Source organism: Paroedura picta, chromosome 4 (genome assembly GCF_049243985.1).
Source record: "Paroedura picta isolate Pp20150507F chromosome 4, Ppicta_v3.0, whole genome shotgun sequence".
Taxonomy (NCBI): domain Eukaryota; kingdom Metazoa; phylum Chordata; class Lepidosauria; order Squamata; family Gekkonidae; genus Paroedura; species Paroedura picta.
The window spans coordinates 889152-906024 of NC_135372.1; the positions used below are offsets into that span (position 1 = coordinate 889152).

Consider the following 16873-nt stretch of genomic DNA (forward strand, 5'->3'; position numbering starts at 1 on the left):
TGTGAAAAATTATCACCTAGAGAGGAGAAATCTAACAAGATATTAATCACAAAACAGTTCACAGAGAGAAAAAAAGGAGGGGGGAAAGAAAGAACTTAATGTTTACTGTACTTTTACTATGAAACACTTAAATATGCCACTAAGAACGTATGTCTAAATTAAAAATAAAAACTAAGACTTAACAGCTTAATAAATATGAAGTGAAGAACTGACATATCGCTTTACATAATGGAGTTGAGGAGGAGGAGGAGGAGGAGGAGGAGGAGGAGGAGTGGAAGAGTCCAGATGGCAAACTGTTTTCCAGCATGTTCAACATGCTATGAGGTGGCCAGGCACGACTCACATGGATAACATTTAAGAAATACTGCTGAGAGTCAACAGAAAGGTACGGTGGCAATGGGAAGCTGGACAACACAGCAGCTACTTCCCTGGGACTGAAGAGGACAGGACATGCTTGTCAGCCTATACAGACATGGAGGACTGCGGTTTTCCCTTTGGCACAAGAACAGACGATGGCAGAAATCCTTAGCCAAAGCAATTTTCAAGCAGCAGTTCATCAACAAGAGTTCAGAAACCAAGAATATCAACTCCAGTCACTGGACCCCCCCCTCCAAAAAAAAGGTTGTAAAATCATATCTAGACTGACCCGGAAAATTGGCCTGTTGCACTTTAAACATGTTGCTGCTTTTGGGAAAAATAGAAGGGGGCCAAAATCTAGAACTAGCTTGCTACTCCCCCCCCCCCTCTCATTTTTATATTTTGCTGTTTGAATTCAGCATCTTAATTCATGTGTTGAACTTTTTGTTATGATAAACACCTGCGAGGGGTGCGGGGGGAGACGGACATCTAACTTCAAAAGCACATGCACCAGATGAAATAGCATGGAAAGACTACATGAAGTGAATAGTTAAGTGAAATTTTCTGAGGCAATGTACACAACAAATATCTAAAACTGCTTTTTTGGGGGGAGAGGGGAGGATGTAAGAGTTTGCCATCTGACTAGAGGAAGAGGATAAAGAAATTTCAAGGACAAACTAAATTCTCCTTTACCTCGGGGCCGCTGCTTCTCTGCATCATAGATCATTACCACTTCAGTCACCTGGAAAAAAAGGGGGAAATGCTACTAATGATGCTACCAGAGGAAGGTTGGCGGCAGCAGCAGCAGCAGCAGCAGCAGGATGAGCTGGTTTTCTAGAACTGGGCCACAAAACGCAATTAAATGCCGGATACATGGCTATCAATACCCAACTTCTGGAGAGCAATACATTAAGCATCTGGAAAGGAGTTTCCCATCCATAAAACCAGCACATCCTCTTGCATAAGGTGCCAAACAAATAAAATACAATAAAGAAAAACTCAGATATTAGATAATTGGGGACGCAAATAACAGAACCAACCATCAAAAGAAAAGAAACAAGGCCCCATCTGTACATGAGTGACAAGGTCTGTCCCTCTTCAAAATTCGCCTAGAGAAGCTTGGATTAATTGTGCTGTGGGGGTGGGGGAGATGCATACAAGGGAAAAGGGAAATACAAAGCATTTCTGGGGAAGGAGACCTGATGTGAAGGGCAAAACAAACATTGGGCACGCTTTCAACCCTAACCCTAACCCATTAGTGGTCTCAAGCAGCCCAATTTCCCCAAGATGATCAAACGCCTGTTCACATCAGCAGCTTCCTGCGCTAACTACCACTTACCTCTGATTTGTTTACATGTTGCAGGGGCTGAAGCAACTCTGACCGATGCCTTTCGTGCCACACACAATATTGGGATCATCCCCAAGGGATAAATTATTTGCTCTCTCTGCTGAGGCTCTCTAAACCAGGGATTCCCAACCAGGGGTCTACGGGAGTTATAGAGCGGCCTTTTCCATCCTGCCTTCATGGCCTTGGCCACATGCTAGGAAACTGGCCACTTTCATTGCTCACCCTCCCCCACCTACAAATAAGAGTATGTTTCTGCCCTTGGGAGGGGGCGGAGCCTGCATGCCTTTGTTAGGTGTGAAGTCGCGACCCCGTGGACAAGGATCCTCCAGACCGTCCTGTCCTCTACCATTCCCCGGAGTCCATTTAAGCTCGCACCGACTGCTTCAGTGACTCCATCCAGCCACCTCATTCTCTGTCGCCCCCTTCTTCTTTTGCCCTCGATCGCTCCCAGCATTAGGCTCTTCTCCAGGGAGTCCTTCCTTCTCATGAGGTGGCCAAAGTATTTGAGTTTCATCTTTAGGATCCAGCCTTCTAAGGAGCAGAACTCCTTGCCTACTCCTGTCTTAAACATCTCCCCCCCCCCTTCTCGAACCGGCCTGTTAACCCACATGGCGATGTCACATCCGGGGGTGAGGGATGACAGGGAGGTGTGGCCAGTTCTAGGGCTCCTTGAAGCCTGAAAAATTATTTGAGGGGCTCCTTCATGGTCAAAAGGTTGGAAAAGGCCGCTCTACACTATTCCAAACAGTGAGTAACTGAACGTTACAGCTCAGTGCAAGGACTCTGTTCATAATGCAAGTGGTTGCAGATTTGGTTAACAGCTCCAAATCGGAATCCATCTCTGACTTGCACACAGCAACTGTGTCACTAGACGCTAGAAATGAGATGAGGCACAATGTGATTTTAAGAGGATGACACTTATTTGGGGCTGTCTAAATTAGGGTTGAGCACTTTGGCGCAGTTAGGCCACCAAAGCAGCGCGTAGGCCAGCGCCATAGCACGGAGAGGAGGGGTGGCGCTGCCGGCTGCCTCGGGCTCAGTGATCGAAGCGCACAACCCTAGTCCACACTGTACCTTCCCCGGCACAAATTGAGTACTGCCGTACTGCTAGGTGGTCAAGACTAAAAGCCAAGTGCTTCACCAGAGTACCGACCCCTTCAGACAGGTAGGCAACTTAGTGACAGGAAAACCCAGGGCTCTCAATCAAGAAGCAGAGAGGCAACTCTTGTTCTTACCTGGCAGCCTGCGAATCCGTGAGATAATTGTCCTTTGCGTGACACACACCAAGTTCTAGTTTACCCAGGCTAAATGCCCTCGAGGCCTCTTCCCCAACCTGAATACATACTCTGGAGGGAACATGAAGTAGGCCTGCTCAGAGGGAAGACCCCCCTAAGACACATGCCACAACTGTTGTGGTATTGTACCGTTCCATCGTTATATTATTTTATTATATTGTTATACTGTTACATTCTGTTATATGGTTACAACCACTGTTATTAATTACTGTATGTTTTAACGAAGACTGTTTCATGTATTGTTGACTAGTTTTAATGTAAACCGCCCCGAGCCTTCGGGGAGGGCGGTACATAAATCTAAATAAATAAATAAATAAACTAAGTTCAAGAGGCTCTGTTCCCGTTACCAAATTATCTTTTGATGCCTCCCTCTATGGAGGCTCGTCACGAAAGTAGCCCAGACGGCTTTTTTTCAATCTCCGCCAGGCCCGGCTACTAGCACCCTACCTGTCCTCGGAACACCTAGCCACTGTGATCCATGCAACAGTCACTTCCAGACTAGACTACTGTAACTCGCTCTAAACAGGCCTACCCTTGACTCTGATCCGGAAGTTACAGCTGGTACAAAATGCGGCAGCTAGGGTCCTCACTAGGACACCTTGGAGGGCCCATATTCAGCCGGTACTCTGTCATCTTCATTGGTTACCAGTCTGTTTCCGGGTCAAGTTTAAGGTGTTGGTATTAACCTTTAAGGCCATACGCGGCTTGGATCCTACTTACCTGTGGGACCGTTTGGTTGCTTATGCCCCCCGCAGGGCTCTCCGCTCTACTGACTGTCCCAGGCCCCCGGGACATTCACCTGGCCTCGACCAGGGCCAGGGCCTTTTCGGTCCTGGCCCCCACCTGGTGGAATGAGCTCCCGGAGGGGCTAAGGGCCTTGTCGGAATGACCATCTTTCCGCAGGGCCTGTAAGACAGAGCTCTTCCGCCAGGCATATGGTTGAGGCCAGGGAAGAGCCCGGGTTCCATCCAAGATCCCTAATCCATCGGACAGTCTCTCTTTCCTCTCTCTCTGACAGGATTAACGCCCAACCTCTCTCTGAACAAGCGGGGAAAGTTATAGAATAGAATGCCATCTTTTATTGTAATAATAATGGGGTATTTAGGGTTTTTTTTTTAATATGACTTTGATTTTATATTTTATTGTGAACCGCTGTGAGACCTTTTGGCGAACGGCGGTATATAAATCCAATTATAAATAAATAAAATAAATAAATCTGCTCAGACCTTCACTCTCAAAATTTCCCTGAAGTAGCTGTAGACATTGAGCTGCTGGAGCAGCAAAAGTGACGTCAGAAAAAATAAATCTGACTAGCACCAGCATTTAAGAAAACCACCATGTCCTAAAGATTCTTCTGGGATTTTTTTTTAAAGGTTAGTTATGTAAAGAAAAGGAATGGAATTAGATTCTCCCAACATGGCATTTTGGGATTCTTTGAGGGAGAGAGATTTCTGGTAGGATTCAAATGACTAAGCATGAATGGGAATGGAAGGTTGCTAAACAGAATTCACTGCCCCAATCCACTGTATCGAAAGCACCAGCCTTCAGATTCACCTGGGCAAAACCCATCATCAACTGCTGGACATGCTCACATTTGTTTGCTGTCTTTAAAAATGGAGGCTCTTTCCATAGCACATTGTAAATCCACTTTAGCTCAGTTATCAGTTTTAGCCGAAATAATTTTGTAATTAAACTTTTGGCTGAAAGTATTCAACCATTTCTCTGCGGCCTGCAGGAAGACCCTGGACTGCACTTATGAGCACTGCCGACAGAGCCCCCTGGCTCTGGAAGTGGGAGGTCATGCCTCACCTCACCCCTGCCAAAGAAACAGACTTGTCGTGACCAAGGTCAGCGTGGTTTCAGCTGCACGTGTGGGAGGCTAGAAGTGGCCCACCTGCCTGTGTTAGATGCCATGGCTCATGTCTCCACCTGCGGCTATATTTATTTATTATATTTATATACCACCCTCTCCAAAGGCTCAGGGTGGTTCACATAAAACAAAAACAATACAGATAATACAGTGATAACGGCAAGCAACATAGTAGAGCAATAGAATAAAATGGAGAACATTAACGCATACAATAGCCCAGTGGGTTGGGCGGAACTGTAGTGGGTGCCATAGGAGGCAGGCTCAGGGGGCCCATGGGAAGTGGTGGTTCAGGTTGACCTCAACCAAATGCCTGGCAGAGGAGCTCCCTTTGGCAGGCCCTGCAGAACTGTTCAAGTTCCACTAGGGCCTTGATTTCCTCGGCCCTGAAATGTATCAAAATTGCTGCCCAGCTAAAGTTTAGGAATAAGAGTGCTTTGGGACAGCTGTCAGCCAGACTTTGGCTGGGAGTATATGGGACTCAAGCTTCTGCAGATACCCCAAGGGGGGGGGGGGAGACAGGTTGCTAGTACCTATGAGAAAAGTCTGAAGAAACAGGAATGTGATTGGTAGGTAACAGTTCAGAAACTACCAGAACCATTAGCCAGGCCCTTTCACAGTTACTTCTCTTCTCCTCTTACCTCCAGTGGCTCCTATTCCTTGACATTCTCCATGGCTTTCATGCCATTCCCTGATGTTGCTAAGACTTCTGAATGGGTTTGAAAATTTGAGGAATGGTGCAAAAGCAACATAGAAACATGCTGTGTTCAACATAAGATGGGACTTACTCCCAGAACACTGGAGAGGAAGAAGGCAGATGAAGAATACAAGCTGCTCTGGTAGAAGCATGTAACTTGCTGTTGGTCAGGAATTAGCTCATCTCTTTATTCTCTTTATATTATTATTTATAGACTCATTAATATCAGCTCTCCAAAATCCAATTGCACTATAATAAACCACGTTCTGTAGCTCAGGCTGATGCACTAAAACTAACTAGTGAATTAAGTCATGTATCACTATTTTATTGTTGTGCTGACCCATAACCATAGCCACCTTTCTGAGATCAGCCGGAAGCCCCTGACACTACACAGAAGACCGGACAACCGCAGAAATCTAAACCAGTGTGGGAAAAGCAAGAGGAAGCTTATACGCCATACTTTTTACATATGCTAGTAATACTCCCAGCTTTTATGTTTAACCCACTAAGCCACTGCTGTTAAGATTAAATAGACTCTGTTAGATTAATGGAATCCTGTTTTAAAAGCCTGCTGTTATGATTAATGTTCTTTTTAAAGGCAGAACCAGATGCTTGGAAAATAAAAATATCAGCAAAAGTCATTTGCAGACCCTCTCCCCCCTTCTGGGGGACGAGGATGACACAGTTCCGTTATTTTGTATGCCGACCACACCAATCCATGAAGAGGCAGCACCTTTAAAATAAAGCAAACTGCACCATTAGGCAGTCTGTTTACTTCCAAACACGAAACCACAGAGAGGGAAATACCCTTTCTCTGCCCCTCCCTCCGCCTCGTTCTACTGGCCTTCCAATTATCCCAAGGCAACAAACACAGCTGCTGACAGGGCAGGGAGCCCTGCTCCTGTTCTTCACCTACCATGCCACTGGAGATTCTCCCAGGAGGAGAGACTAGGGAACGCTGCTTTCCTATGCCCCACAGATAAAGGAACAGTCTGGGTTGCCTCTTGTGGCGCAGAGTGATAAGGCAGCCGCCTGAAAGCTTTGCCCATGAGGCTGGGAGTTCGATCCCAGCAGCCGGCTCAAGGTTGACTCAGCCTTCCATCCTTCCAAGGTCGGTAAAATGAGTACCCAGCTTGCTGGGGGGTAAACGGTCATGACTGGGGAAGGCACTGGCAAACCACCCCGTATTTAGTCTGCCATGAAAACGCTAGAGGGCGTCACCCCAAGGGTCAGACATGACTCGGTGCTTGAACAGGGGATACCTTTACCTTTACCTTTACCTGGGTTGCCAGGAGTCTGCATCAGAGCACAGTCCTATTTCTGCTCTTTATTAGGGATTTCTGCCTCCTTTCACAGGTTTCATTTTAAATTAGCATCCTTGAGTTTCTCGTGGATATTCTAGGATCTCCCATAGGGTTGTTGCTAGCCCTGTTGTGGAGTTCTTGTTATACACAAGGAGGATCTATTAGTGGACTATTAAAAGGTACAAGCAAATGCCCACAATATTTGTGGGGGAGCCCTTCCCTGGCCCAGCACCCAGCTTCAGTTCCTGGGCCTGCCAAGGCTTCTTCCTCCTCCCCCACTCCCAACAAGCCCTGTGTGGCTCCTGGCCTCCTTCACTGGGCTCCCTAAGGCTTCCCGCCCCACCCTCCCAGCTGCTGACACTGCTAGCCAGCCCTATATATCTCCCAACCTCCACCGCCAGGCACAATACATTCATTTTTGGAGGGGGGGGGGTCAAACCACCTCAACATATTTTTTAAGCCTTTTCAGTTTTCTGCAAAACTGGGGAGTCCCCTAAGTTTGCCAAACTCTGTTCTTAGTTAGTGTATACCTGATCCATACATGAAGTCGTATTAGATATGATTGGAGGCTGCTGACTACCCCCCAAACCAAGGCTCCATCAGAATAAAAAAAATAGCAAAATATGAAAGCAGCAAGAAGAGTTCACCAAATGGAATCACAGACAGTGGGACAGTGCGGTTCCTTTACGGCACTCCTTGTCCCAACGAGCCCAGGAACTGAATGTGGAGGTTTGGCATGGGACACAATGAGAGTCTGGCCACCTGCCTGGTGCACTGACCACCTAGGAAGCAATTCTCCTGGGACAGATTTCACAGATCTCATTCAAGTCAAATGTATGCAGAGATTCAGTGAATATGGAACAACTTTCTAAACGTCGCATTTCAAGACCTTTTGCTAATGGCAAATCTATCGATTGCACTGGGTTTGCCAAACAGCACTTCTTTTTGGGGAAATGATGGATTGATCATTCCAAAATCTACATACCATACAGCTAAAAATCCCTTTCCTAACCAATGGGAATAAACAATCATTTACTAGTCACAAAATGTCATTTTGAGGATCATTAGGTAAAAATGGGAATGGACGAAGCTTTTTGCAAGAAACTATCACCCACCATCACGGTAACTCACCACTCCAAACTTTTTGAAGTATTCCCTGAGCTCTGTCTCACCACAGTTGTGAGGAATTCCACCAACAAAAATTTTATTCGATTTATTGTCACTCCTGGATCCTTTCTGCTAGGAAGGAAGAAAGAAATATGTCTTATTAACAATAACACTGCAATTGTGATTTTTTTTTCCAGGGGGTCAGGAGCATGCTGCATGATGGCAAGCAACCACAACCTACTTTGTATTCAAATTGAATTTCTGGCATGAAGTACTGCTACCCATTGCTAGTGAAAGCACAGACAGGGATTAAATTATGCTTTCAACTGCTCTGCAATCTGTAGGGTCAGCTCTGGCTCCAAAGGCCCTCTGGCCCCTTTTCGTTCTGCCTGTCCCAGCCAGCTTAGGTTTGGACTGACAATGGCAGAATGCAAAAGGGAAAGCTCAGGAGGGTAAGATCTCCATGAGATGAAAATTAAAAAAAAAACTGAGGCTAGTTGGTAGAATTCAGAGGGGCTGGAGCACAGATGGGCCAAAAACACTGACCCATGGTTGAACAAGAGGTCAGTCAAATGCAATCCATAAACAAAGGTATTTATCCATCACATCTGAAAAAAATGACATAACCACAATGAAAATAATGGCCTAAAACTGCTTCACAAAGTGACATTTCTAGGGCATCAAAGAGTTCTTTGATTACCAAATAAATAAAACATTAAAAATGGTTTGGTAAGGACATCTGAGACCTGATTTGGATGGTTCAATTCTGCTAGATCTCAGACGCTAAGCAGGGTTCGCTCTGATCAGTATTTGAGAGACCAACGTGGAATATCAGGGTCATGATGAAGAGGCAAGCAAAGGCAAACCATCTGCAACTTGACAGGATTGCCCACCACCAAGGACATGTAAAGACATCAGTACAAACTGTTACTGCTCAATCTCATTCCAAACTGGATGTTTCACTCAACTTATCTTGGCGCTTACATATTGTACAGTATTCTAGTTGTATACAGCCACTGGCCATTACAAAGAAAAAAAAAAGTTTATGTGAAATAAAATAGAATAAAAACCACAGAGGACATAAATTAAAAACCATAGAACTGTAAAGCAGCATGTAAAAATATAAAATATGAAGGTGCTAAGAGCCTACCTTAACAGCTTATGCACAGCATTTCACATGTCCGACTATGATCAGGTAGCAGCCAAGGGTCAAAGCAACAAGCAACACTACCCTAAACTTTAACAGGGGGAGCTAAAAGACCAACTGAGTGCACAAGAGCCCAGGTACTATGATCAGATGGAAATCCAACGGGTTCACTATCAACAAGCAGAGGTATCTGGTGAGCCAGTCCCAGAGCTCAACTGGTTTCTGTCAGTATACCTGGCTCTTACCTCCTGCTTCAAGCTTGCTAACATTGGGAAAAGATAGATCAAGGAGTGAAGGCTCAACATTTCTCTTAGGGTACAGAGGCGAACGGTGCTCAAAATGCAACTTAGTGAAGTCAATCAGCTTTCTTACCCATCCCTCCTTTGGTCGTGTTCTTTCTGGTTGCATCCCTCGAGGGGTACAGGGCTTTGGATCGATCTGTTAAACAAGGTGACAGTGTGAAGCAGACTTCGAGGAGAAAACTACCACCCATGGCCTTATAAGATACAGCTATAAATCTGCCCTACACACAGAGCTTAACAAAACAGCTGCCGAGTACCAGCAGTTGCCCCCTCTGTCTGTCCCAATTTTCCAGGACGGCTGAAGTCATCTATCTAAGAAATCCACCCAGTAGTCAGAGTGAACCAGTGGAAAGAATGCTCCTCTGCAACAACCATGCAGCCATGCAGCCTGGTGTGGAGTCACTATGTCTCAGAGCAAACCAGAGTTTACCACCAGCAGCCGAAATTCAATCAGAACAAAGCAAGGGCCAGAAAAGCCCATGGCTAAGCTACTGGTTACTTTATTGCAAGGCTGTCAGTGGCTACTCACCTGTGGAGAGACAGAGGCCCATTATGCACGGAGTGGAAGGTCCGCATTCAGGGTGGAATGACGGCAGCTAAAATCACCAATTATGCACACTGCAGGCGGCAACCAGGCACAGAGTCAATGTATGCCGCCAAAATGCAGAAGAAAGTGGAGCTTCCCGGGACCAGGACGCAACCAGAAGCAGCTCCGGAGTACCCGCGTGCATAATCGGATACTCTGGGTTTTGCCACCACTGCGTTCCGTCCTGTGCGTAAGCGGTTTGTTTCACTTCTTCCTCCTCCACATTCTCCATGCCGCCGTTTCAGCGGCCGTGCATAATAGGCCAGAGAAAGGCCGATAAGCAACCAGGCCCAAGGATATTTTGCATATCTGGAAGAGAGCAGGTTCTCTCTGTTTCAGAAAACTGATGTGCCTTTAATGGTACATGAGCAAACCAACAAAATGTATGGCCTGTTTTGCATGGTGTCCTTGTTTTGTAACAGAATGGAACTTTTATTTACTAAACAGCAACCCTACCCTTTTCTCCTCCATTTTTATCTTGCTAGAGCCACCTGTCACGAAGCAGGCTTCTCTGACGAAAAGACAGGACTAATGGCTACCATTACACTTATCTTGGCATGCACAAATAAGAGTATTATCTGGTGGTGGTCACAATGATAGAAACAGAAGGGCTCATCTTGCAATCATAGTGGGGAGGATCCCCACCTCTTCCCACTACGATCAGATATGTACGGAACAGGCAACCAGAACAGGAAGAAAACTGAATGTTTCTCTAAAAGCTGAAATGTACTAAGTTTTGACCTCAAAAACCATCAAACTTGGAAAACATTTAGTTATTGAGCCATTCAAGTCAACACACAATTACATTCCCTCCCCTGTTCCTGGCATGTGACAAACTTACATTTCGTCCATCTAGTGTATGGGGCCTGCTGCCCAGGACGGCCCCCACACAGTTGGGATCTTTGAACTTGACAAATCCAAATCCCCGTGACTGATTGGTTGTCTTATCTTTCATTATTACACAGTCGACAACTTCCCCATATTGGGAAAAGTAGCTACGGAGTGTTTCTGTTAAAGTAAAAAAAAGAAATACATACAAACAAGCTTTGCTGTGAATTAAGAATCTCTCGAGAAACAGAATGTGGGCAAAGGTGGAAATGAATGGAGCTACACGTTTCCCCCAATAACATGCTGTCTTGAGACAGCTTATGGATAACATATTCAAGGTTGAGAACAGAAAGGTCTCACAACAACATGTAAATCATAACAACATGTGAAAGTTTAGTTACCTTAACATATGTTTCCAGCCATTCAACACTTAGGTAAGTATGGAAATTCTGTTAAAAATAAATTAGTAGGTGCACAGAATGATGGCTTTCTAGTAAAGGCAGGAGTGCTGAGGTATTCAAATACTACTGCATAGTCTTGGGGAGATTAACTAAAGCATTATTTCTTGTATTCTTGTTATAATACATATCAACCATCACTTGCAGGCCTTGTGTTTTTTTCTGGTGATTTGGAATGGGGCTATATGTTCAAGTCACATTATGATGGAGGACAGGAAGAAAGAAAATACGGTAAGCAGTCACAATATGTTGCTTTTAAGTAGGAGAAGGGACCTGAACTGCAAATGTATATGAGTTCTTTGCAAAGTTCATGATTGATCAAAGTCATTACCTTGTGTAGTGCTCCAATCGAGGCCACCCACAAATAACTTTCTGTAATTCAAAGAACACATTAGTTAAAACCGTCTATTCTGAAAATATAATCTACTTGGTATTCCACACATTGTCCACATGCATGTTCTTCCAGCTGATGTGCTATATCCAGATACATTTTCAGAGGGATAAATAAATAAATCATATTTGTGTACAGCCTCCCAATCTATAAACAACTGATATTTCTTGTCCCATCTGCCTTTAGACTATGGCGCGCTTTTTAATCCTGGTGAAACAGCAAACAATGAAAACATAGAAAGAGTAATAACTTTGTGTACTACAAAAACCATTCATAAACTATAGGAATTAACTTTTTCCTTCAGAAACTGAAACAGATGTTTCCCCATATTAGCCATTATTCCAACATCTTCACAAGGCATGGCCTCAATAGGTAGGACTTATCTTTTAAAACAATGGTCCCCAACCACCGGACCGCGCCCGGCCCCAGCACCGGGCCACGGCTCCCTCTCCCCGCCCGCCCCCCCACAGTGAGAAACTTCCCAGGCCGCAAGCAAATTGGCCACCAAAGCGGCAAGCTTCTTTTTGCGGGAGGGGGGAAGAGGGAAGCACGGCCGCAAACGCATATGCACTGTAGTTTCGCACATGCGTGAAATTGCCGCACATGCGCTTTTGCGGTTGCACGTGTTGCAAACACGCATGTGCGGGCCTGCCACGCATGTGCGGCCGCCAGATTGCCCTGCCCCCCCACTGGTCCGGAGACTTTAAAAGTGTGCGGACCACTGCTATAAAATATCAATACGTTACAATTGTCTCATTCAACTAATATCTATTCCCAATTTACACTGGGGAAGAGTCACAGTGATAGATTTGCCAAGACAATTGAGAAAGCAGGCTGATATTAGCTCATAAGGAAGCCATTTTGGAAAAAGGTTTGTTCCAAACTAGATTATGGTGCTCCCAGAAAGGAAAGCCAACAGGTAAGTAGAGGAGAAATAGAGGATGGAGCCTTGTTCTACCTCCTGCAAACCTCTCTGATTTGGGTAGCACATAACTTATAACCTCTTGACTCCTGTTTGCATGAAAGCAGAAAAAGGGACAATTCTTAGATTCTGCCACTGCTTCCTCCAGTCATTTCAAGTTATGGAGGCATGAAATATCCTTTTGCTCCATTTCAAGTTACTGAGTGCTTGTTTTTAATAAGTCAAGCAATATCACACCTCAGTATGCACACGTCAGCAGGCCAGGTGGGCATACACTTTGCTTGCCTGCCATATGGTGAAAGAGAGCCTGTGGGAAATCACAAAGGCTTTCTTTCAAGCACAAACCAAGCAAGACTCAGTAATTGAAGGTCCAGGCACCATTAACTCCCATCACCTGGATATCCTACAATGAGCTTAGGATGGGACCTAATTATAGATTTAAAGAACATTACAATCATCCAACCCTTCCAATTAACAGAGATCTTACACCCTCCAGGGGAGCCTGCATCCATTCATCTATTTTATTCTCAAAACTTAAAGGAGTGAGGAAGGGAGGGAAGAGAAGCGAGAGCAGGTGTTTAACTCTATGAAACAAATCAGGTAATTTAAACTGACATGGTCTACTTGTGTGTCCTGCTCCCCCCTCCCAATTCTCCTCTTCAATGCAAACTATGTTGTACATATAATTAGAAATTAAAGGAAACTGGAGAGTACTCTGGGCCTTATTGCCCAAAAAGGATACTGGTGCACCTAATATCTGCATATTATATATGGGACTTGGTCACCCAGGTGGATGCATCTTATCCCATTCACAAGAGCTACTCAAAGTCACTGCTCTCCCTAAACTAGGATCTCCCACCATCAGAAGACTGACATATAATGGCAAAAGATGGGAGAAAAAAAGGACAGATTGCCCATAAGTGATTGTGCCTTCTCAGAAGTAGATATCACCTTCCACACACTCAGTAAAAAGAGGCATGTCATGTCAATTGCTGAGCAATACATAACAGCAAGCAAAAGATCAGCTGCCAGATGTAAGACCTGAAAAATCCCTGGCAATTGTGTTACTGAGGACATGAAACGGAAGAAACTAATACTGGAGTCCCAGATTTTAAAATCCTGGCCTTGCACTGAGCTTGTAACTCCTGAACATTTGCTTGAGAGAACCAAACCATAGCTCTGGTAGGAAGAAAAAGGGTTTAATTTCTGACTTGTCGTAAGGCTTCCTGACTCCAGACTTGTGCTTCAGGTGCCAGTTGCACTAAAAACAAATCACTAGTTTGGGAGAAACACAGAGCTACATAAAAATATAAATTGTCAGTGGCGTGTGCCACCAGAGACTTAGATATCTTTCAGCCCATAAGACTCCAAATAATATACAACACATCACATTAAGTTAATTTGATTCCATTGGATAATACATTCAGCTGTATCACACTTTGTTTCCCCAAGTATTTTCAACACAATCTGCTAACATCCCTAAAGACAACACAAGGTCAGACTGCTTCCACTGCGTCTCATTCAAGATGCTACTGATATCAAAGAATCTTTTCAGTCATATTCTAGGAAGCATCTTTACTGTAGCAGCTTTCTCATAACAGTTAAATTTCTTCACTCTTTATTTCATCCAGTTTTCAAGGCTGCTCCCACCATTTTCAAGACACAAACACATCTCAAAGCCCAACAAGAATCTGTAGTGTGTGAGTACTGCCTGCCCCCAAAGCACACAGTTTCCCAGACTCAAATCACAAGGCATCTTTTCAGCTCGTTTACCACACCTTAGCATTTTGTAGTCCCCTTGTTTCCAAGGGAAGGCAACAACTACTGCATTGCTCAATACAGAGACTGGTTTGTGGGACCAGATCTATCAGAAGTCATTAAATCCAAGTACCTATGGGCAAGCACACACATGGCCCGCATCATCCAAGTATTTCTGATCTCTTTTGTGCTGTCTCAGTTTGGTGAGGAAATCTGTAAAGATCATTCAGGTGCACAGAAGAATCCTCAGAGATAAAAGTATCAAAAGGATGTGTAAACAATGGGGGACGGGGGAGTAGACTGGCTAGGGAAAAGCCACAGTGATTTCTCACTGCAAGCAAGAGAATGTGACATCTGAAAGCTGTATCTGAGAACTGCAGCCACTGCGCTGTGCTGTACCTACTTTTCTGTTTATAAAAAGGGAAAAATAATTTGTGTGCGTATGAATGGAAGGAACTAAAGATATGGGGATGCTATCACAGAACTCTATCCATAGTTACATAAGAAAGTAGTATACATCATTAACTGATTCTTGGGAACTACTGCATGACAATGCGATGTAATAAGCAGGTTTTCTAAAAAGAAACAGGATCCTTTAGATAGCCATTGGATAAACCTGCTAAGCCTGTTTAAAAATCTAACTTGCTTTGTTAGCACTTAACACCTAACTTCCACTTCTAACCAACTTGGCTCCCCTGCAGTGTTCACAAGTACTCCTGCAAGGTGAAAAGGTTATTCAAGGCAAAGCAAGCCCAAGTAAAGTAGCTCCAGGACAGCCTGCTGATATGACCAGGGGTTCAGTGATGATAGCAAGTCACAACTGAATTGTTGTTGTTGTTAGGTGCAAAGTGGTGTCCGACCCATCGCGACCCCATGGACAATGATCCTCCAGGCCTTCCTGTCCTCCACCATTCCCCGGAGTCCATTTAAGTTTGCACCTACTGCTTCAGTGACTACATCCATCCACCTCATTCTCTGTCGTCCCCTTCTTCTTTTGCCCTCGATCGCTCCCAGCATTAGGCTCTTCTCCAGGGAGTCCTTCCTTCTCATGAGGTGGCCAAAGTATTTGAGTTTCATCTTCAGGATCTGGCCTTCTAAGGAGCAGTCAGGGCTGATCTCCTCTAGGAGTGACCGGTTTGTTTGCCTTGCCGTCCAAGGGACTTGCAAGAGTCTTCTCCAGCACCAGAATTCAAAAGCCTCAAATCTTTGACGCTCGGCCTTCCTTATGGTCCAACTTTCACAGCCATACACTGCAACGGGGAATACCATAGCCTTGACTAAATGCACTTTCGTTGGCAGGGTGATGTCTCTGCTTTTTAGGATGCTGTCTAGATTTGCCATAGCTTTCCTCCCCAGGAGCAAGCATCTTTTAATTTCTTTGCTGCAGTCCCCATCAGCAGTGATCTTGGAGCCCAGGAAAATAAAATCTGTCACTATCTCCATTTCTTCCCCATCTATTTGCCAGGAATTGAGAGGGCCGGATGCCATGATCTTTGTTTTCTTGATGTTGAGTTTCAAGCCAACTTTTGCACTCTCCTCCTTCACTCGCATCAACAGGCTCTTTAGTTCCTCTTCACTTTCTGCCATTAGAGTGGTATCAACTGCATATATGAGGTTGTTGATATTTCTCCCTGCAATCTTGATCCCAGTTTGTGACTCCTCTAATCCCGCCTTTCTTATGATATGCTCCGCATACAAGTTAAATAGGCAAGGCGACAGTATACAGCCTTCCCGAACTCCTTTCTCAATTTTGAACCAATCAGTGATTCCATGTTCAGTCCGGCCTCTCCAGGGCCAATCAGGGTGCAGCTGGCAGATTGGCTCTGCCCCTACACCTCCCGCCCTCCCTGTCTGACTTGGAATAGGGCCACAGCGCCCGCCGCCCCTCGCCTTACATCTGTGACTCGGCCGCTCCACTTGCAGGGCCCCAGGAAAGAGGCTGGGCCATGGCGGGGGGAGGGCATTTCTCAAAGGCCTAGAAAGCACACCCCGGGCTTCACGGAGGCCCCCGGGAAGTCAACTGGCCGCGGGAGGGCGGAGAGGAGAGGGAGCGCTTCCCGGGGGCCTGACAAGCACACCCTGCAAGGCCACGGGAAGCGCTCCCCCCCCTCGCCCTCAGTGCTTTCCAGCGGCCTGGAAAGAAGCTGGGAAGCTCACAGGGAGAACCCTTTCGAAGCCTGTTCTTTGAAGCTATTTTATTCTATATTTAAAGTAAGAGTTAATGATTAAATGTACATGTTCTATAGTAAACCTGTTGAAACTGTGGGCTGCATTTTTGAGCAAGGCAAGGAAACAGGCGGGGGGTGGGGGAAAGACACCAGAGGTATTAAGCTAAATATCCAAAAGGCAGAATGAAGACCCACAGTCAGCAGGTCTAGAATGCTGCATTGGACAAGAGCTCAGCTCTGGCAGAACTCTCATGGTGGATTCTAAGAACACTGTTCCAGCCCTAATACAGGGGGGTGGTCCGAGGTCTCCACACAAGAGCCAGGAATTCACCTGGCAA

The 16873-nt window shown here is 45.3% G+C and overlaps 1 protein-coding gene across 5 annotated transcripts in view; it reads right to left on the reverse strand.

Moving 5' to 3' along the window:
• Positions 1-16873, reverse strand: part of DAZAP1 (DAZ associated protein 1) — a 46032-nt gene that overhangs the window by 18729 nt on the left and 10430 nt on the right. For 2 of the 5 annotated variants that reach the window (XM_077331428.1, XM_077331430.1), the window contains exons 2-6: positions 11628-11668; positions 10852-11018; positions 9495-9560; positions 8000-8107; positions 1051-1099 (exon numbers count right to left, since the gene is read on the reverse strand). In XM_077331428.1, coding sequence (XP_077187543.1) covers positions 1051-1099; positions 8000-8107; positions 9495-9560; positions 10852-11018; positions 11628-11668 — 431 coding nt within the window. Of the gene's footprint in view, positions 1-1050; positions 1100-7999; positions 8108-9494; positions 9561-10851; positions 11019-11627; positions 11669-16873 lie in introns of those variants that run through there. The other 3 variants (XM_077331429.1, XM_077331431.1, XM_077331432.1) reach the window with 3 other exon arrangements.